Source organism: Hypanus sabinus, chromosome 16, assembly GCF_030144855.1.
Source record: "Hypanus sabinus isolate sHypSab1 chromosome 16, sHypSab1.hap1, whole genome shotgun sequence".
NCBI lineage: Eukaryota > Metazoa > Chordata > Chondrichthyes > Myliobatiformes > Dasyatidae > Hypanus > Hypanus sabinus.
The window spans coordinates 72,437,814-72,461,147 of record NC_082721.1 but is presented as its reverse complement, the minus strand read 5'-3'; the positions used below and the strand labels follow the sequence as shown (position 1 = coordinate 72,461,147).

General features: G+C 38.9%; 2 protein-coding genes across 5 annotated transcripts in view; one reads left to right on the top strand and one right to left on the bottom strand.

Annotated features, from left to right (window-relative positions):
* Positions 1 to 16,914, bottom strand: part of mvb12a (multivesicular body subunit 12A) — a 35,404-nt gene extending 18,490 nt beyond the window's left edge. The window contains exons 1-4 of one of the 3 annotated variants that reach the window (XM_059992106.1): positions 16,789 to 16,914; positions 5,270 to 5,420; positions 3,037 to 3,135; positions 666 to 762 (exon numbers count right to left, since the gene is read on the bottom strand). In XM_059992106.1, coding sequence (XP_059848089.1) covers positions 666 to 762; positions 3,037 to 3,135; positions 5,270 to 5,365 — 292 coding nt within the window. In that variant the 5' untranslated portion in view covers positions 5,366 to 5,420; positions 16,789 to 16,914. Of the gene's footprint in view, positions 1 to 665; positions 763 to 3,036; positions 3,136 to 5,269; positions 5,421 to 16,525 lie in introns of all 3 variants that reach the window. The other 2 variants (XM_059992104.1, XM_059992105.1) reach the window with 2 other exon arrangements.
* Positions 16,915 to 17,000: 86 nt separating this feature from the next.
* LOC132406440 (kinetochore-associated protein DSN1 homolog) overlaps positions 17,001 to 23,334 on the top strand; it is a 46,268-nt gene continuing 39,934 nt past the window's right edge. For both annotated transcript variants that reach the window (XM_059992103.1, XM_059992102.1), the window contains exon 1: positions 17,001 to 17,058. In XM_059992103.1, coding sequence (XP_059848086.1) covers positions 17,030 to 17,058 — 29 coding nt within the window. In that variant the 5' untranslated portion in view covers positions 17,001 to 17,029. The remainder of the gene's footprint in view (positions 17,059 to 23,334) is intronic.

Sequence of the window (23,334 nt, the reverse complement as noted above, 5' to 3'; positions counted from 1 at the left end):
AAATTATAACAACCTGATCATTTGACATTTGTTTTAACTGTATGTGAGTCGCACACGAATAATAAGGTATGCAAACAAAAGATAGAGGATCAAGAATCATGAACATACAAGAAATATGGAGATGAAAGCTTCAAGTGATGGACTCTCTAACACAGAGAGTCTGGACACTCCTGTACCAGTGAATTATAATGCCAGGCAAGATAAAGGTTGCCATGTAATCCTAGTAACACATAAAGCGCCTTTATAATTGCAAATATAACATAGCAAAAATACACTATAGTAACACAGAGGAGGTATGTGCACATTATTTCTATGGAGTTCCAAGAAGGAACTTGATAAGGTCAGAACAAGCTTAAGCTCAGAGTTGAAAACAATTTATTGATTTGCTAAGCAGCATGACATAGAATGGATGCAGCACAGATGAAGGCTATTTGAGCTACAAAGTTCGTATGTAATTCAATACACGAGTATGTTCAATTTTTATTATTAAAGAAATTTATGAGACATGCTCAAGTCTTTATTTCTCTCATCCCAGGTACTAGGAAAATGTGCAGGTATCTAGTCCACCAATTGATTTAAGTACAAGGCGCAATATGTTAAAACAACCAGTTGCACTTGCATTTCATACCAAAACAAATTTAAGATTGTTGCAAAAAAATACTTACTTGAATCTATGAATTCATCCACAAAAGTATATCCTGGAGGTAAAGGGGTTTTATCAGGAAGTAACTGGATGTCTGCCACAACATCTCCCTGAGGATTCTGACAAATAGAGCTTAATATTAATACAAAGTCAAAGTATCCTCTCAAAGTCTGGTGACATTAACATTCTAAGCACCTCAACCACAAATTGCTTTGAAATTGTCATTATATCACAATGGAGCTGATAGAATTAGAGTTAGGGGTGCCACAGCAGTGTAGCAGTTATCTTGTGGTGCATCGGCTGGCAACTTTGCCATTTTGTTAGCATTTGATTGTTTCTCATGAGGCTCAACCCATTAGGGATAGAAAGCATGCAAGGAGCCAGCTAGATTCGAACCCAGGACCACCTGTCTCGAAGTCCAGTGGGGATGCCACGACACCACCGGCCAGCTAGCATAGTGGTTAGCGCAATGCTATTACTGCTTAGGTCATCGGTGTTTGGAGTTAAATTCCAATGCTGTCAGTAAGTTTGCACATTCTTCCTGCAAGTGCACGCATTTCCTCCGTGTGCCTCTGCTTTCTCCCACGTTCCCAAAACGTACTGTTTATTTAATGGATTAATTGGCCATTGTAAATTGTCCTGTGATTAGGTATCGTTAAATAGGCGGGTTGCTGGGTGGTGCAGCTCATTGGGCCAAAAGGGCCTGTTCCATACTACCTCATGAAATAAATACATTTTGGATCCAGATGGACTATTGAGACTTCACTGATGCTTATTGTGATGGTCCCCTTTCACCCTACGCCAAGGTATGGGTTCATGCTATTCATGTTGTACATTAACTGTGCTGTTTGGCCCAAACAGTTTTCAAATGTCTTGCATGATCCCATGAGTTCTGATATGTTTACAGAATTGGCACTGGAAGTACATGGTATGACTGTCATCTGCAAAGGGCCTGACAATCAATGAACAGTCAGATTGGGTGCATGGGATCAAGCTCAATCCACACACATACAGAAAGGTAGGTGGCTACAATACATCCAGGAAGCCAGGCCAACTACAGAACTGATGATGTTTCAAAGCTCTCTAAGTTATAGAACTTGGAAATTTGGACAAAGCTTCAAATGCTGGTTTTAATTCTAATTATAAGACTTCTGCTGTGTAATATTTTTAATCAAATTCTTTTTATTTCCCCTTTCCAACCCACTCATGTAGTCAATGAGCTCTGCTAGCTGTGTCATGGTCCAAGTTGCCTTTGGATACATACCCATTGTAGTTAATGATTGGCCCATTCTATGCTATAATGACTGTGGGCTATTGGATCTCAGCAAGTACATGCTCCACTATCAGCGCACATGTTGAGTGCAAAGGCAGGTGGAACCAAAAGAGTTTACGCATTACAAATCTGTTGACAAATTCAGGACTTCCACAGGATGCAACAACAAAACTGAAGTGGTGGCGGACTAGACAGAGATGACTAAGCCTTGAACATTCTGAACGATAAGCTGCAGTCACAGGACCCTCATTTATATTGGTTTATTGTTATCACATGTACCTAGACAGAGTGAAAAGCTTCCGTTTTATGGCATATATAATTACAGTGAGGTAATAAAATGAAAAGAGAATGCAGAATATTTAGTGTTGCAGTTAGAGAAAGTACGTGCAGGTAAACAAATAATGAACAAGGGCCATATTGAGGTAGATCAAGAATTCATCTTTCAGCACGAGGAGTTCATTCGCGAGTCCAATAACAGAAAGATAGAAGCTGTCTGGTGGTATGCTTTTGCATCACTACCCAATGGGAGGAAGAAGAGGGAATGACCAGAATGGGAGTGGTCCTCGATTATGATAACTGCTTCCCGAGGCAGCAGGAAGTGTAAACGGAGTCAATGAAGGAGAGGCTGATTTGTGTGATGGACCTGACTATAAACACTGCAATTTATTGCCATTTTGCATACAGCAGCTGCCACACCAAGTTGTGATGCATGCAGGTAGAATGCTTTCTATGTTGCATCAATACAAGTTGGTAAGTATCTTCAAAGATATTTCAAATTCCTTTAGCCTTTTGAGGAAGTAGAGGTGTTGGTGTGCTTTTTTGGCTGTACCTGAACAAGAACAAATTTTTGAATATATTAACACATAGAAACTTGAGGATTTCAACTATCTCCACCAGAGCACCATTAATTTATACAGGGTTTTATAATCCATCTCATTTCTTGAATACAATATCCAGCTTTGCTGTCATTGAGGGAAAAGCTGTTGTCTTGTTACCATGTCACTAGGCTCCATTTCCTTGTTGCATCAAAAACAATTTTAACATACTCTATAAGATCTTCAATGTAATACCCACTATGCTGAGGGTGGGGTGGAAGCAGGAAAAACAGATGATAACCTACCTCTTTAACCAGCAAGGAGCTCGCACACAGGTAGCACCCAGATTTCTGACCAAAGCCTTTAGCAAAGTTTGCGGAAGATCCTTCTACAGTTGTAGTGATCTAAAATATATATACAAATGATGGGTGGTTTTAAATGCCAAGTAGTTCTTAGTTTGGAGCAAACAACGCAAATGTAACTCACAAGTCAAACCCTACTCAGAAATGCTACCTTGTAGGGACATTTACAGTGGTTGGTATAAGCTACAACAATTTCTTGACCAAACTTTTTGGACTTAGCTCTAAATAAAACTTAATATGCCCCTGGTGCCTCTTCTTCCCTAATGAGTTCACACAGAGATATTGTTTTACATTTTAGTTCATTGTAGTCTAATACTTTTTTAGTTCTTATGATCTATGCACTTAACTATTAACTATTTCTTCTGTATTCCCATTGCTTTGGTCTCCATTGTCAGGCAAATGAATTACTTATCCTTCTGCAGGCTGATCGCTGTTGGCCAGTTTTCCATTCACCCAGTTAGTCAAATAATTCATTTGCCTGACAATGGAGACCAAAGCAATGGGAATACAGAAGAAATAGTTAATAGTTAAGTGCATAGATCATAAGAACTAAAAAAGTATTAGACTACAATGAACTAAAATGTAAAACAATATCTCTGTGTGAACTCATTAGGGAAGAAGAGGCACCAGGGGCATATTAAGTTTTATTTAGAGCTAAGTCCAAAAAGTTTGGTCAAGAAATTGTTGTAGCTTATACCAACCACTGTAAATAACTTACACTCTCTTCCTTGATAGCAAACAGACACTCAATTTTTGTATAATCTCTTAATGATGCCAACAACATTTGTCTAACTCATAGAAATAAGTATCACAAAAAACAAGGACATAGCCCCAAGAAATCACACTCCAAACAACCTACCAGTCATTAAAATACCAGTTAACATTCAGCTCAACTTTCTGCTACCTTCACACTCACTGTTGGATTGAAATCATCAACGACATTTCAGGAAGAAGATGGCAGGGTTTGTCATTGAAACATTGGTTATAATTGATAACTATAAATGGCTGGAAGCCTTAGAAGAGTTTATTCGTCATATATACTGGGATAGCACTAGATACTTATTCACATTGTCCACCTCCACAAAGGTTACTTCCTTATTTCCAATAGACACACACATTCCTTAGTTATACTTACTCTATAAATGTATAGGACACCTTTGGAGTTTTCATGTTTTTTTCTACTCCCACTATTTTTTTTTACCCATACTATACCCTCAATATATCTATCTAAATTTTATTTCTAATCCTGCACCTTTAGAACAGAGCTCTCAGAACCTGAAACATTTCTTTTTTATTTATAATCATTATCCTACACAATCTTGACATCCAAGGTTGCAAGATGAGAATCCCATCTCCTATACTTCAATCTATTTTATGGTTGGTCAAACGCTGCCCAACTTTTAATAAGTACTGACCATCCCTGCTTTTCTCCTTGTACTACAAATTAATTATTGTAGACTCATAAGAATTAACAATGACCCACCCATTACCGCAGATCATCCCCACCTGCAGGTATGGGACAGTAAAAATATCAATGAACATTACTGATACAGCATGGTAGCAACTCAGCATCCATCATGATGAAGCAACTATGTTCATCTGGACCCCTCTACGACTTTAAATAGTGATCCCTCTTTGCTGTATTGACATTGCACCATTGATAGGATGTGCAGAAACAGATCAACAAGGTTTCTTATATGGTTGCACCCAAACCTATTAACATCACCATGAAGAGGAGAAGGACATCAGCTGCTTCGTAATACCCACAAATAGACGACTATCTTAATGTCACTGGACTGAAATCCCGTAAGTTTCTACCTAATGCTATCATAATTATATCTGCTGTTTGTGACTGTTGGTACTGTGTTTTGCATCTTGGCCCCTGAAAGGATGCTGTTTTGTTTGGCTGTATTCATGAGTATGGTTGAATGACAAATCTTCACCACGTAGACTGCAGAAAGTCTACAAGAGCACTTCTTCAACAGCTTTTCAAGGGCAATGAGGAATTAGCAATACAAAAAAAAGTCTTGCCAGTGATGATTATATAATGTTGGGAAAGCAGATTTAAAACTAATTAATCTATAGTTTCCTGATTTATTTCATTCTTTCAAATGTGAATTCAACAAGCGAAAATAAAAAGATGAACACAGCATTACTATAATAAGACTCAACATACCAGTTGATATTCCTTTGGACATGTGCTCTGGTTTGAGGCCCATCCTATACCAGTCAGAGGGTAATAGTTTGAATCATTGGTCTCTAGTGCAGCCATCTGAAACAGTGGACAAGCCAAATCCTTTCTGGCTACTCACCACTTCAAATCAGTCCTGTAAGATCAAATGAAAGCAAATTAAATTGAAGATTGAGGAAAGTTAAAAAAAAACCTACAATATGACTCCTTTCTTGAATAATTCACAAAATATACAAGTTCTCTTGAAACAAAATGGAAATGGAGTAAAACTCATGGCTGAGTGGTTAAGTCGATGGACTGCCGATCCATTGTGCTTTGCACACGTGGGTTTAAATCCCATCCTCATTGTGAGCTGTTATATTGGGGGAAAGTAGCAATGAGGTAGCAGAGAACACTCCTTCAGACTTAGTTTGGGTGGCACAGCAGCATAGTGGTTAGCACAACGCTTTACAGTACGGGTGGCCTGGGTTCAATTCCCGCCGCTGCTTGTAAGGAGTTCTCCCCATGACCATGTGGATTTCTTTTGCGTGCTCCAATTTCTTCCAAAGATGTACCAGTTGGTAGGTTAATTGGTCATTGTAAATTGTCCTGTGATTAAATTGGAGGATTGCTGGGCGGCGTGGCTCAAAGGGCTTACTCTGTGCTATATTTCAATCACAAACTAATAAACAAGTCATCCACTATCCAATACCGTAGAAATACCTTTTGACTAACAGATGTCTGCCATGCTTCCCTATCACTCAGCCTGCCCAGGAATCTCCATTCCCTTCAAACCTAACTAGGTTAACTGGAAGATGTATTGCAATACACTACCTTAAAAAAAGTTGTAGTAACTGAAAATAACAAGTCAGTTATTAATAATAATTAATAATATTAATAATAATTAATCAGCTCATCAGAATCAAAACATTGAATATGTCAGAGCAACACACACAAAAAGCTGGAGATACTCAGCAGGCTAGGCAGCATCTCCAGTCCTACTGAAGGATTTTGGCCCAAAACACCGACTGTACTTTTTTCCACAGATGCTGCCTTGACCTGCGGAGTTCCTCCAGCAATCTGTGTGTGTTACTCAGATTTCCACCATCTGCAAATTTTCTCTCATTTGTGAATTGAACATATCAGACTTGCTGTTACTGGAATTTTACCACAGTTTGAAAGAATATTAACAACGCATTACATCATTAGATTTTCTACAATACTATTATTATTAAAGCAAATTCAGAAGTCAATTTGCCAAATCTGATCACTCAGTTTTACTGCCTGTTAAACCCTTGGTGTTTAGGGCAGCAATGAAAGGTCTCCATCTGTGGTGGTGTTCATCGTGCCAGTAGCTTCCTCTCAGTTTTCACTACTATTTGTAATGCAGGTAAGACTCAGGAATACTGTCGCACACAGATGTAGAAGGATTCTTCATTGCTGTTTCTGTAACAGTTTTGTTTGACCAGTCTGAGTTGTTGGTCCTGAGCTGAACCCCCAAACTTGGAGAACTGGTGGACCACTCTTAGTCTGGCTTCTACTCTTTGACCTGTTTGGCATGAGTGACCCTACTAAAGGACAAAGTATAAAGCTCTGACTCCAGCCAGCATAGCGAAGGTTGTGATCCTCTTAGAGGTGATCAAGCAAAATGATTAACATTGAGAAATATTATAAACGCAAAAAGACCACTTCACCACAAATTTTGTGCAAGCTTTCTCAAAGAGCAATACTATTGAAGGTACCTGCCCTCAAGATCCAAGCACTCATTTTTTAAAATCCAGCTATTTTACACCATGGGATTGTTGGCCTTTTCCCCTAGACAATACTCTTTCACCCAGTGTGGTTTGGGGCAGTTTTCTACTGTCCAGTTCCAAACACTTTGACAGATCCAGGGCAACACAGGGCTTTAGCTAATGCTGGTTCCCATTACTCCAACACAGGGATTTTGACAGCTGATGAAACCATCTCACAGGCTCACCAGCTAATAAAGCAAATATTATTATTGAATGCTTGAAATTCATAAACATCCAAAATCATATAGCACATTTTAAAACAAACAATAAAATGCAAATTTTATAAAATTGATACTTTTTTAAAAAAACTATTGAAAATAATTAAACCATTAATTATCTTCCCCCAAGCAGTGGACACAAGTTCAGTATACAAATTTCCCAGATGGAGATGGCACAATGCTGCAGCAGTCAGCGTTCCTGCCTCTGGTTTGACTTTCATTTCCTCCCCATTCTAAAGCTGTGTAGTAATATACTCCTCAGTATGGACAAATGCAAAACAATAATATGTGAGACACATCAAATTACAAGTTATAGATAGTACAGTGGGGATGGAACAGAACTGATTAGACTGTTATGTTGGGATCCAGAATGGACCAAGTACCAGGAGATATCACAACAAGTAAATAAAGAGGGCTAGAGTCATCTACTGAGCAATTACAGGACTTATGCTATTCTGAAGGTTGCTCAATGTTGCTTTTAAATAATAGCTTACTTACAGCTTATCTGCCAGCAAATCTCTTCAGATCATTCTACATACCCACCAATGCATATTCAAGCACGGTGCAATGATGTACTTAAGCAACTTAAGGAATATGTAGTTGGCTCAATTGGAGTCCCTGTCCCTAGTTTCTGCCTCATGTTAACACCCCAATGGCAGCTAGACCCCATTTAAAATACCTCTGACATTGACTCTCAGTGGCAGCTAGGTCCCACATAAAATACCATTAACTTTAACACTCAACGGCAGCTAGGCCCCACAGAAGCATCCAGTGATACTGATACTCAATGATAACTAGGCACCACATAAAGTATCATTGTGGCCTCATGCTTGTTACTTTAGATCCGAATGTGGATGGTTTTCAGGCACAGCCTTACTTCCTGGCAATTTTTATAAAACAAATTGCAGACACTGGAAAAACAAAATATGCTAGAAATATTGAGCAAGTGAGACAATATCTGTGGAGAGAGAAACTAAGTTAATGGTTCTCCTGAGTGAACTTTAATCATTATGTTTCTTCATATTACAGAGGCAACTTCCTCCACCACCCCAAACCTCCCTACTGTCAGGCAACTACTTTACATCTACGATCAATAAACACTTTTACAAGCAAATAGAAAGAAAAGGGATGGCATTCAAGAAGGCAGGACTGAATTAAGAAAGAATTAAAACACAAAAGACAGGGTTTTATATGGCTTCTGAAAGTAAATACCAAGAAAATACATGTGGAAGAATGAGGAATAGTTTGAAGTCTCCAGCTACAGTTTGGAAATCCAGCTCAAAACCATTCACTCCATTAATATACAAGATGCATCCTGACCAGCATCTCTATGGGATGTATTTCCATGAGTTATAAATGGTGCCTGTATAACATTTTGCAACAGTGGAAAATATCCCAATGACTATTAAACTGTGAAACAAAAAACTCTTTCTTCAAGCAAAGATCATTTGGGAAAAAATTTAAACCATAAACCAACAAGTGCATGAAGTCATTATTTTCTTACACCCTTTTGAGTATTAGTAACAAAATCAGCAGCAGTCAGTGATCACTGCAGCTAAATTGCTTCTCAGAAAGCAGGTAAATGCTAAGACTTTGGTGGAGCTACTTTTAGGATCACTTGACAGAACAAAGGCTCATCTGACTGCATCTCCAAATAAATTAACTGGTTCAACTATATATGCAAGCAGTCCACAGACCAGGTAAATATTCTGTAACTTTATTATCCACAAAGCTTTCCCACCACAAAGGTCAGGACTGCAACCAAATGAGTAAAGAACCAATAACCTAGAAGTGAGGCACCATCGAGGACACTTGACTGGCACTATAGCCTCCCATTCTAAATCTTCATTCCGTCCATCACTAGCATTCAGTAGCTGCTATATGCACTATCCACAAAAGCAGATTCCAGACGGTTCTTTTACAACAGCTCCCAAACCTACTATCTTTACCTTGTGGCACATTAGGGAATACTATCTCCTGCAAGTCTGTTCCTATCTTGCACGCTCTTTTTTTAAAAATCACTGTTGAGTCAAAATATTAAAGTTCCCAATTTATTTCCATCACAAAACTAAATTTACCAGATGGAATGCAGAACATCAAATAAGTAATTATGCTTTTTTTTAAAAAAAAGTGCAGTTAGGGATAATTGTTCAAATTCTTCAAATGGATTAGTTAACGTACGAGTTTGACAGAAGTGACTATTTCTGCGCTACACAGTTCTGATTCTATGATTAGCTCCTTAATCAGCATTGAAGTTACACCAATAAAAACAAAGGTGAAGACAATTGCTACTAGTTCAAACAAAGTGCAAGGTTTCCAATGGATATCATACTGATGTGTTGGCTTGGGAGTTGCTGCTAAAGCTGCTTTGCCAAATTATTTAAATTCACTTTGTAGCTAAGCACACAGTGTATCAAAGGAGGAGGAAGTGAATGGTTTGGATCACAGTTAAGCAGAATTCCTGGACGATCCTGCATCACAGAATTGAGAGAACTGAAGTGTGACAATACAGGCAAATAGACTTTTCAGACTAACGCAAGACATTGAAGCAGAATTAGGCCATCTGGCCCACTGACTCTGCTCTGCCATTTGATCATGGCTGATCAATTTCCCTCTCAACTCCATTCTCCTGCCTTCTCCCCATAACATTTCACACCCTGACTTACCAAGAATCGATCAACCTCCACCTTAAATACATACAATGACCCGTCCTCTACAGCCTCCTGTGGCAACAAATTCCGAATTCACCACCGCTGTCTAAAGAAATAACTCCTTAACTCCATTCTAAATGGACGTCACTATATTCTGAGGTTGTGCCCTCTGGTCCTAGATTTCTCCACTAAAGGAAACATCCTCTCCAAATCCATTCTTTCTAGGCCTTTAGATAGGTATAATGAGATTCCCCCCCCCCCCCACTCCATTCTTCTAAATTCCAGTGAGTACAGGCCCAGAGCTCTTGTAATAAGACTATCATTCCTGGAATCAATTTCATGAACCTGCTTTGAACTCTCAAATGTCAGCACATCCTTTCTTAGATAAGTAGCCTAAAACTGCTCACAATTCTCCAAGTGAGGCCTCATCAGTGCCTTACAAAGCCTCACCATTACATCCATTCCATACTTGAGCCACCTCGAGGTATGTGCTGGTAGAGAATCCATAAGGGTCTTTGCTAATGTCTGAAGTAGTGATGATTGATGCAGTTTGCACCCAGTAGTTCTTGGATCAATTTGGCCTTGCCTTCACTTTTACATGGCTATAAGATTAGTTGAGTACCACTCAAATGCCACTTCAGGGTGCCAATTAAGAAGAACTCCAACCAAGATGGAATACAGTGACTGTTGGATTTCCATTCAGGAAAAATAAGAAAGTGTTTAAGTGGACAACTGCTATTCAATAGTAGAACACATTCAATGACTCTACAATATACTCCTGCAGCTTGCCAAACAGTCCAAAGGTCAGCACTATAAGCACAACAAGTAAATACCATACTCAAGTTTAAGGTGAACATACCATTGTTGAAGATGCTCCCAATGCCAGAACCAGATCAATTACAAATATTAATTTTGAAACTCTTTGGCATGATCTCCCTGATGAAGGAGGTCGAAGAGCTTTGATGCACATATTAAACTTTGTGCAAGACCACTTTGCCAAGTTTACTGCTTTTATGAATCATTTTTGGCATGTCGGCATGATACTACTACTAAACAAATGCACATGCCCCCTGTGTTAAATGAAGAGAGAAAATATACACTCCTTTGAGTTTAGACTAATAAGGAGTGATCTAAACAAGATCTGTAGAGATTTGACGTTAATTCTACTGGAGGTAAAATCCAAATCAAGAAGGCACAAATTTAAAATTAATACCCAAAGAAATTACGTCTGAAATTAGAATGCACTTTATCTTAAAAAAAGATAATTAAACTCTGGAAACTGTCCTACAAATAAGAAGTTTTCAAAACTTAAATCAATAGCTTCCTGTTAAAATGGAAAGTGATTGAAGATGTTTAAATGGAAACAAGGTACAAAATTCCTACCATTTAAGAGCTGATTAACATATGCCAGAAACCAATTTCCACAACCAAACTAAAGAGAGTCCTTCACTGGAAATATTAACTGTTTCTCTTTCCACAAATGCCATCTGACCTGTTGAATGTTTCCAGCATTTTCTGTTTTTATTCCAGATTTACATTATCTGCAAGCTTTTTTAAAGAAACTTTCTTCTGCACATGAAAGCACAACACACAATGACAAAAGAGGAACATAAACTTGCTAGCTCTAAATTCTGCATATTAAAATCATTTTACCCAGTAAAAATAGAAGACATTGCTAACCCTAAATTAGAGACAAAAATATTGCAGGAAGGTCATTTGGTTGTATAAAAAATGCAACAACATCAGATGCAGCACCATTAACAAACAAGAGATCCTGCAGATGCTGGAAATCCAGAACGACACACTTAAAATGCTGGAGGAACTCAGTAGTCAGTATCAATGGAAATTAATAAACAGTTTATGTTTTGGGATGAGATCCTTTACACTTACAAATGTGTTATTAAAAAATTAAATGAGATTAGAGCATTCATAATCATCCAAAATTATTACTTCCTTTTGAGAGCAAAATATGGTGCAGCATTTTTAATCGCTAAACCATAAACGCACACACCTAATGCAGGCTTTGTCGTGCATTATAGGAACAAACCACATGAACCACAGAGTACTTCCTTTAGTGCTTCCAAGGACAGGACTACAGACAGCAATGATTACTAATACAATAGAAAAAGAAGTAATTTAAATGATAAGGTGGGAACAAAAACTGAAATGCAAGTGTTACAAAGTTCAAAGCATAAAATATAAATAAAATACAAATCAGTGTGTAAAATTAAAAGTCATTCGGTTCAAATAGGATTTGTTAGGATAGATTGTCAGATAAACACTTGGGTTGAAATGAAAATCCCTTCTATTTTTACAGCAAAATGGTTCCACTGTTCCACTGGCAACCTTGTCTTTAAAACCTTTAACTACATAGGCCTTCCAAAAAATTGAACAAGAAAGGTGAAGCTAGAAGTTTGAAAATACAAGTAGGTAAATACTAATCTGCAATGCAGGTTGATAGGGGAGGTATTAAATTAAACTTCACCCCTGATACTTCATGAAGTTCGTAAAACAGAAGATTAGATATTCCCTTTTTATATAACTGAATAAGGGAAGTTAAATATCTATAATGTGCAGAAAGAAAAGTGGCTGATACACATAAACTACAAGAAAGCTTCTGAAAAATGTCTTTATGCAATCTGTAAACTACTTTGCAGGTTCAAATGCTGTTCGTGAACAAGAGGGAAGTCATCCAAATCCTAGCGTTGCATGACTAACAATGCACCTAGCCTCTCATGTTACACAACGGCCATTATTCTTGGTAATACACCGGAGAAATAAATCCGCAAACCACTGCTATTACAACCAACACAATCAGGACACTGTCATTACTTAGCTGTATACTTCTAAAATAAAGAATTGCATTGATAAGAGATTTTAAATACAAGATTGGGTCTTGTTATCCAACAGCAAAACACCATAGATGGCTGATAATATGAAATGGGAACAATAAATGCAGAAAATACTCAACAGGTCAAACTGCATTAGTGGAAGAGTTTATGAGAAGCATTGATATGGAACATAAATTTACAAAACATAGGAGTAAAGCTAGACAGAAAAAAATCCTAAGAATGACATACTTCTGAAGCTGGATATAGATTAGATACTGTTATGTTTTGTAACTTCTGCTGCTTGTGCAGGGAGGGGTCCTGGGGTTCTGGGTTTTCTCTTTTGTTGCACGGATGTCTGAGGAGAGTAAGGATTTCAGGGTGTATACTGCATGCATTCTCTGATGGTAAATGAAACCTTTGAACTATTTCAAAGGAAAACAAGGGATTCCAAAAATGCCGGTGAACCTTCATCGTTACTTTAAAGCAAAGCGCTCATACATCATGTGGTAGCATGATGTCGTGTGAAATTAAAAATAACCCATAATTGTTTATTTTATTTTTATTGAGATACAGTGTGGACTAGGCCCTTCAGGCCCTACCACCAATTTTAATCCTAGCTTAATCATGAGACAATTTACAATGACCAATTAACCTACCCAACTGGTATGTCTTTGGACTGTCAGAGGAAACTAGAGCACCCGGAAGAAAAACCTCAGGGAGAACATACAAACTTCTTACAGGGGAACTGAACCCGAGTCACCTGTACCATAAAATGCTATGCTAACCACTACACTATTGTGCTACTGTAAACAAGCAGGAAAGTGTGATCAATCAAAATATATGCAAGGTTACTCAAATTTATTGAAATATTAAATATACAATAGTTTCCAGCATGGAGGGAGACTTTTCAACCTGTCATGCACTGCAGCAAGTCCTCTAATTTTTGACAACTCTTATGAGGATTTTTTTTTCCCTGCTCTCTTGCTGATCAAATATATCTCCATCTTTGGCTGAAGAATATTCAAATATCCTGAGGGAGCATGTTGAAAGCTCATGATGCTCAGCAAAAAAAAGTCTCACTCATAGGTCTAGTTTTTAAGCAATGACCCTTAATTGTCACTTGTTCATAGGAGAGTGTGCAAGCTTTAAAAAGCGAGCGGGGCCTTTCAGAATTTTTCAAAGGGCTTGAAATATTGTGAGCTGTTACTTGTTTGCAGCAATGAGCATGAGCTTTAAAAAGGGAGAAGAGTATTTTGTAACTTTTTGGCAGGCTTAAGAAATTGCAATTAGGCACTTCGCAACGGCCTAGGAGAAGAAGCAAGCTTTAAGCAGAGTGAATTGTGGGAGCAACCACAGAGTGAGTCAGCCAGTGTAAGAGTGGAGAGCTTCAGGCTTTGGCAAGAAGAGGTAGAGGCGAAGGTAAGTTTCTATCTTTGTCTATTAATGTCTAACTGGAGTAGACAAAATGGTTTGAGGGTCAGTGGTATGTTTTTCATGTCTCCTTGCTTACTACATCTGTATTACGTGCATTCAGCTGCAGCTCTATACAGCTGGATGACCCACGACTTGTATGGGACAATGAGATGGTAACAGGGAGTTAGTCACACTCAAGTTGCAGAAGGCAGGTAGCTGGTAACTGTCAGGATAGGAAAAGGTAATGGACAGACAATACAGAGTACCCCTATGGCTGTTCCCTTCAATAACTTTGGATATTTTTGTGTGTTGGAAACAATCTATCAGAGGAAACCAGCAGCGACCAGGTCTCTGGAACCTGTGGCTCTGTTGCTCAAAAGTGAAGGGAAGTGGGGAGAAGAGCAGTATAGTAGTGATAGAGTTAGGGTAACATACAGGAAATTCTGTTCACTGGAAATAGACACCCAGATGGCACTTTGTCTTCCATGTGCCAAAGTCTGGGATATCAGCCTAGCTCTACAAAAGGGGAAGAGTGAACAGTCAAAAGCTGAGGCACATATTAGTACAAATGACATAGGAATAGGGATGAGATCCCAAAGAGAGAACATATGGTGCTGGATAGGAAGCAGAAATGCAAAACCTCAAGGGTAGTAATCTCTCAATTGCTGCCTGCACCAGATGCCAGTGAGGGCAAGAATAGGATGATCTGGCTATCAAAATGGCTGTTGGATGTTTCAGGATTTAGACATTTCAAAAGGGACAAGGAGGGAGGGAGGTAAAAGAGGAAGGGGAGCGGCATTGCTAAACAGGGATAGTATCACAGCTGCAGAAAGGGAGGATGTCCTAAGGGTTTGTCTACTGAGTCAGTATGTATGGGTTCAGAAACAGGAAGGGAGTAACCACTTGATTGCAGGAGTTCCCAACCTTTTGTACGCCATGGACCCCCTACCATTAACCAAAGGGTCCCTGGACCCCAGGTTGGGAATGCCTGCTCAATGGGGAAGAATTCTATAGACCCCCAACAACAACAGAGACACTGAGCAACATATCAGGAAGCAGGTTTGGGAAAGGTGCAGGAAAAAAAAAACAGGAGGGTTGTCACTTCAACTTCCCTAATATTGATTAGCAACTCCTTATTGCAAAAGATTCAGGTGGGATGGAATTTGTTAGGTGTGTCCAGAAAGGATATCTGACATAATTTATAGACCGTCCAATTAGAGGAAAGGCTATATTGGATCAGGTGCTGAACAATGAACCAGATGTCAGATTTCTTGGTGGGTGAGCATTTTGAAGGCAAAGACCACAATTCCCTGACCTTCAACAAAACCTTAGAGAGAAACAAAAGCAGGGTGTATGAAAAAGTGTATCATGGGGGAGGGAGAAATTATAATACTATTAGGAAGGAACTTAAGAATGCAAATTGCGAACAGATGTACTCAGGGAAATGCAGAACAGAAATATGGAAGTTGTTTAGGGGGCACTTAGATGGGCTTCTGGACTGGATTGACACAGGGAAAGAATGTTAGGGTGAAGGAACCATAGTTGGCAAGAGATGTGGAACCTCTAGTCCAAAGGATGAAAGAGGCTTACTTACTATGTGTTCATCACTCACCACGCTTAATTTGAAGCACTCCCAATTATCCATTCTAATGGAAGGTCATCATCCAGAAATATTAACTCTGTATTTCTACCTACAGATGCTATCTACCCTAAGGATTCCCATTACATTATCATATCTTAGTTAAGGTTTTGGGTCGAGACCCTTCATCCGGATGAAAGTTCTCGACCTGAAATGTCAACATTCCATTTCCTTCTATAGGTGCTTTCTCATCTGCTGTGCTCCTCCAGGGTTTTCTCAATGTTGCTCCAGATTCTGCAATCTACAGTACCACCTAAATTTGATCAAATGCTTCCAGAATCAACACTGGTAATTCAGGTTTTAAAGATACAGTTTCTTTCAATCACAAACACTGTCGGGAGGTAGCTAAGACGCCCAGTTTTTTCTAGAGCATTATTCCATATCATCATGAAGTATAGTACCTTTATCAGTGTATGGAGAAGCAAGGAAAGTGGATATAAATGTTCTCCTTAAAGAATCACACAACAAGCATCGCAATTAGGCAGTCAGAGGTGACCGAGAAGATATGATGACGATATCGACAAGGAAGAAGTTGCGAGACGAGAGGAAGAACTAAATATAAAACAGCAATTTTCAAAAACTACAGTCTAAATAATCTGTCGGTATAATTCGAGTCGCTGTACAGTATTTGAATTAAACACTCACATACTGAGAAGGTGCTGTAAAGCTCAGCGCTAAACCTTGCCACTCAGGTGGGTGCCCGAGCCCGAGACTCACCTGAGAGACCTGCCGCACCCAGGTACGCAGCTCACCGCCGCCAGCACGGCGGAAGGCCACCCTCACCACTCTCCCTCTCGCCTTCCTCACAAACTCACACCCACCCGGCCGCCGCCGTCCCTTCCGCTGAAAGATCACCCTCCTCGACCGACGGGCTCGGAACTTTCGGCGAGCTGCAGGTGTTCGCCGTCCGTTCGGCTCTTTCCGGGATCCCGGCCGTCGATCGCTTGTGCCGCCCTTTCAAACTGACTGACAGCTGGTACCTCACAGGCTGGGATCCGAACGCCTCCCATTGACGGCGGCTGTCGGTGGCTCCAACAGCATTTCCGGAACGGGTGGGGAATTTTCCCAGTTACGCATACGTGAAGGCATCTGTCTCCTTTCCCCTCTATACTGCATTCCCGACCAAATTAAGCCACGTACTACATTGACCAGCGGGCCTTGCGGCTGACGTGGAGAACAAAGATCCGTGATCCTTCGCGCGGGGAGCGGGAAAGCGTGAAAATGGCGGAAACTGAGAACATCAAGGAAAGGTAAGGGTTGCATCTTCTGAGATAAGAACAGGTTTACCTAAAATACTTTATTCATTCAGGAGTGAACGGTTGCTGTGATGGTTTTCGAATGAGATATTAAATTGAGACTATCAGAAAATGATGTGTTTACTCGGAAAGTGGACGATATCCGGTAAACGCCTCCCCCCCCCATGTCATTCTGCGTTTTTGATACGCCTAGTTCTGAATAATTCAAACTAAATTAATTGTCAAAGTACGTATATGTCACCACATACAATCCCGAGTTTCATTTTCTTGCGGGTAATTACAGTAACTACACACATTCAAAGACTAACATTGTACAGCCCTCTGCAGTCTTTTGCAATCCTGTGCATCATAGCCATCATTTAAAGTGGTGATGCAACCAGTCAGAATGCTCTCCATGGTACATTGTTAGAAATTTGCTAGAGACTTTGCTGACATACCGAACTCCTCAACCACCTAATAAAGTATAGTCTTCTTTACAAATGCAGTAATATGCTGCTCAGGATAGATTGAGATGTTGACGCCCAGGAACTTGAAAATGCTCATCCTTTCCACTGTTGACTCCCCAATGAAGACTGATAAATGTTCTCCCTTCTTCCTGAAGTCCACAATCCTATCTTTGGATTGTTGAGTGCAAGATTGTTTTTGCAAAACCACTTAACTAACCAACTCCTAACTAAGCTCCTGTACACTACCTTGGCACCATCTGAGATTCTGCTGACAACAGTGGAGTCATTGGCAATTTATAGATGACGTTTGAGCTGTATCTAGCCACATAGTCATGAGAGTGTGGGAGTAGACCATGCATCCTTGAGGTGTCAGTGAGAAGGAGATGGTATCACTGATCTGCACTGACTGATTTCCTGATGATAAAGTCAAGGATCCAGTTGCAAAGGTCCAGGTTTTGAAGTTTGTTGATTAATACCAAGGGGAAAATGGTGTTAAACACCAAATTGTAATCAATGAACAGCAGCCTGATGTAGGTTGTCCAAGTCTGATTGGAGAGCCAGTGAGATTGCATCTCCTGTAGATGTGTTGTGGTGGTAGGGAAATTTTAGTGAGTCCAGGTCCTTGCTCAGGCAGGAGTTTATTCTCCCCGTGACCAAACCTTCATATGACTTCCTGGGTTATTTGTCATTCTCTGATTTCCACAAACATCTCAAATTAGAGATGATTAGATTAATAGGCTAATTCAAAATTAACTTTATTTAAGTGGTAGAAGAATCAAGGTGTTGATGTGCATGTGGGGGTGAGGGGTAATGGGACTGCCTGAGAGCTGGCATATTTCTTCCAAAGCCGAAAAGCAATTTGAGTCAAATTTCTGCATGGTAACAGATTTTTCAAACCCCTCAGCTCGCTGCAAACCTTTTATTCATAAGTTGTCCCATTTTTCTTAGTAAATTGTGATGGTAATTTGGATTTATAAATCCAAATTGATTGAATAGATGATTTATAAATCATCTATAAATTGCCGATGACTCCACTGTTGTCAGCAGAATCTCAGATTGTAAAGTAAATTGTGATGATACTATGGTCTTAATCTTGAAATACTATTCATCCATTTGCTGCTGATAATTTTTAGGAAAGAGCCCCAAACAAGAAACTGGGCTTCTGTGTTATCAAATAATATTTTGGAATTTGGTCAATGATTTCCGGGGGGTTTTGCCAGTAGTTAACCCCATGTTTCAGTGTGCTTCAAAGTCAATGAATTACTATTATTTTCAAAACAATGTCCTCCACCTCTTTTGATAATATTTTCCAGGGAAGACATGATACTATTCTTGAAAGTCCTTGTTAGTCCATAGGTTGTGGAATCAGTTCAGAGCTGAACTGAGTGAAGTTATCCACACTGGGTTTGAAGCCTGATGTGGAGTAATAACTGTTCCTGAACCTGATGGTGGGTGACCCAAGGCTCCAGTACCTCCTTCCGATGGCATCACCAGGAAGAGAGCATGGCCTGGATGTCCGCGGTCTTTGGCAATTAATGCTGCTACCTTGTGGCAGCCCTCTGTAGATGAGCTCACTGGTGGGCAGGGTTTTGCCTGGGACGGGCTGGGCTATGCCGTTGGCATTCCGTTCTTTGACATTGGTGTTTCCGTACCAGGCCTTGTTGTAACCAATCAGGATACTCTGTTTTAATTGATTACCTTTCTAATCTCCAGGATGTTGGAAAAATTGCTCATCTTGTTTTCAAGTGGAGATCGGCAAGCCTCTAATAATCTTTGCAACAATTGAAATTTTTAGCTCACTACAGTTTTAGTATATGACATCTAGCAATTTAATGTCCTATTTTCTGAATGTGATATGTATTCAAAGATCTCTTCTTTCAATGCCAAAAAGCAACATAAGGTGAATTTCAGCGTGATATAGATGTTTTAAACTTCACAGCTCACTGCAGACTTCTTGTGGCTTTGTGAGGATGCGATGTATTTATCTATCTATAACTTTTTAGACCTAATACCTAGATATTTTTATGAGGATTTCTCCTTTCAAGCACTTGGTGAGAACATTTTTCTACCAATTAATTGAAATAGTTGTCTACTGAGTTTTGATCTCCTGGCCAAGGGTAATATATTGTTCCTAACTTGGATACTTCAATTTTATACACATTTTAACTCTTACCTCAGTGGATCATGTCTTTTTCTTATTGTCACTATGTTTCCATTTTGCACCAATGAGATTGTGGCTGTTCACAGTGCTATCTTTCCTGTTCTGTGATGATCATTACTGTTTGCAGTACTCAAGCCTTAGCATGGTAAATATGTGTAATTCTAGCACAACCTCTACTTTGAATCTATGCACTGTTAACGTAGGAAAACTCCTCACAAATCTTTTAAATGACCATTGTACCCCTTTAAGGTTCTGTGGCTAAACAGGCTGTTTGTAGGTTACAACAGGGTTTTGTTCCAGTGAAGTGTTCTTAACCTTTACGGTTTACAAGCTGGAGATGCAGCCGTGAACCAATTTCCCACACAGAAGATAATTGCAGCCCATCTTGTCATTCTCCCAAATGCAACTTTGTACGTATGGACTGTGAACAAATTAGGTGTTCATAAGCTAGAGAGTATAGTGAAACCCCGTTATAATGCGATCGTTTGGGTCCATAAAAGGTCATCGCGAAAAAAGCGGTGTCTTGCCAAATCAGGGTTCAAGAAAATCCGCGTTCAAACTGACCCAATGTTGATCTAACATCTTAAAACACCCCTATTTTCGCCGTATTTGACTCGTTTTTGGCTGTCTTCAGCCATTTGGCTTTTAGTCCTGCTTCTTCAACTTTGCAAAGCGACATGCGTAACTATTCTTTGTGAGATTTCCTTTCTTTCTTTTTTCAATCTTTTTATTGATTTTTTTTAAAGTCTATACAAACATAAGGAGAATATCTCTCGTATATATGTCAATAGCGGTACACACAGAAAATAAACAATGTCAGAATCACACAGTGTTGATCTACAAAGTATAAATTTGATATAGAATGTATAATTCTCCTCATCAAATTATGAAGAAAGGGAGGACTATTAGAAATTTTTATATAAAAGAAAAGAAAAAAATAACAACTATTCTAAACAAAAAAAGGACTGGGCAGTCCATCCTGAGAGAAAAACTAAGAGAAGAGCAACTCTGATCAAATCCAAGATTCTGAAAAAATAGTTGGAAGAGAATCAGTACAAAAATCAGATCATATGAAAATATTGAATAAAAGGTCGCCAAATTTCTTCAAATTTAAAGGATGTATCCAATGTCCGACTTCTTATTTTCTCTAGACTTAAACAGGACATGATAGAGGAAAGCCAGTAAGAAGTGGTAGGAGTGTTAGGGTCTTTCCATTTAAGTAAAATAGCTTTCCTAGCCAACAAGGTTGAAAAGGCTATCTTCCACTGAGCAGAAGCAGGAGTATATCCTGCTTCCGATAGAATAATCTTAAAAATAGCTGTAAATAAGTTTGGTTGTAAATCCAGAACCAGAACTTTTGATAAGGTTTTAAAAACATCTTTCCAAAAATTCTCCAACTTTATGCAAGACCAAAACAAGTGAGTTGAAGTGGCCACCTGAGTATTACATCTATCACAAATAGGATTAATATTGGGAAGAATATGGGCTAAATTATCCTTTGACATATGTGCCTGATGCACTACCCTGAACTGTATCAAGGAATGATGGGCACAAATAGATGAAATATTTACCAGGTGAAAAATTTTACTCCGTTGATTATCTGAAAGTAACTCTTGAAATTCCAATTCCCAGGCAGCTTTAATTTTATCGTTAGATATCATTCATAAATTCAATAATCACTTATAAATTATAGCTATTAATCCTTTTTGGAGTGGTTTAACCTGGAAGAGGGTATCTATTATAAAAACTACTAAATTCAGAGAATATGGATAACATAGAAGGAATAGATTTCTTAGGATCTGAAATGTAGACTAACAAGTCGTCTGCATACAACGAAACCGTATGCATTTTATCCCCTCTCTTAATACCCTGAATACTATTGGAATTCTGAAGAGCAATAGCAAGAAGTTCTAGAGGCAAGTTAAATAACAAAGGACTAAGAGGATAACCCTGCCAGGTACTTCTGTGTAGTCTAAGACAGGGAGATTTTTGATTGTTAGTAATAACCGCAGCCATAGGAGCTTGATAGATCAATTTGATCCAGGAAATGAAACCCGGACCAAAATTAAATCTTTCTAAAACTTCAAATAAATAAAACTCCACCCTATCAAAGGCTTTCTCTGTGTCAAGGGAAATGACACATTCGGGTTCTTTGGATGGAGAGGAATAAATAATGTTCAATAGTCTCCAACTATTAAAGTGTGAATATCTATTCTTAATAAATCCAGTTTGATCGTTAGAGATAACTTCAGGTAAAATATTCTCAATCTTATTAGCCAAAATTTTAGAAAGAATTTTAGAATCCATATTTAGTAAAGAAATTGGTCTATAAGAGGCATATTCAGATAAATCTTTTTCTGTTTTAGGAATTAGTGAAATTATTGTCTCATAAAAAGCTTTCAGGAGAGTCCCAGAGGATATAGAATCAGTGAAAACTTGTCATAAATGAGGTGCAAGTATCTCAGTAAAAGTCTTAAAAAATTCCACTGTATATCTATTTGGTCAGAGAGCCTTACCTTACCTTGTTATTTCCTCTTGTTCAATAGGCACATCTAATGTATTCATATCTTGAGTAGAAATTTTAGGTAAATTCAGCTTTTGCAAAAATCTATTCATTGAATTAGTATTGTATGAAAAGTCAGATTTATAAAGGTTAGAGTAGAATTCCAGAAATACCTTATTAATTTCCTGACCACCTGACGTTTCAATTCTATCAGCTCCTCTTATTTTCAAAATCTGTCTTCTAGCCATATTTGCTTTTAATTGACCAGCCAACAATTTGCCTGACTTATCCCCATGTATGTAAAATTGAATTTTAGATTTGAGAAGTTGGACATTTTCAGCCATGAAGTGTTGATTCTGGTATCCCGAGGTCTCGTGCAACTTGAGTTTGACCTTTAGTCTTGATCGCATCAAGTGCATGGAGCTTATCTTTCACAGAAAAAGATTTTCTTTTTCTAGCAGTGTGTTCCATTTTGAGCAAAGAAAAAGGTCCAATGACTCACACAAAATGCTGGTGGAACGCAGCAGGCCAGGCAGTATCTGGTCGAGACCATTCGTCAGGACTAACGGAAAAAAGAGATAGTAAGAGATTTGAAAGTGGGAGGGGGAGGGAGAGACCCGAAGTGATAGGAGAAGACAGGAGGGGGAGGGATAAAGCCAAGAGCTGGGAAGTTGATTGGCAAAAGGGATACAAGGCTGGAGAAGGGGGAGTATGGATTGACATGGCCATGGAGTCCAATGACTCATCACATTATATCCGAATTTGCGTAAAATCGGGGTTTCATTGTATCTGTATGCTTTCACGAGGTCTCCTTCAATTTGTTATATTCTTTTGTCCTTTTGCAGCTTCTCAATGTATTACCTCCCACTTCAAGTTCAAATTATTAATATGATAATAAATGTGACTAGACTAATAAGTTGCGAAAATCTTTTATAGAACTTCACTAATAATCTTCCCATTGCAAAAACTCCTTTTGTTTCCTGTCACCAAAGCAACTTAGATCTAATTTGCCACTCTCTCTTAGGACTTTTATTTTTCTGACCAGCTTACTGTGCAGGACATAGTGTGCATGGACTTGAGAAAGACTTTTGACAACCACAGGCTTGTTACCTCAGGAAGAAAAAAGTTCCCATTTCCGGTATGTACATTGCTTAGACACA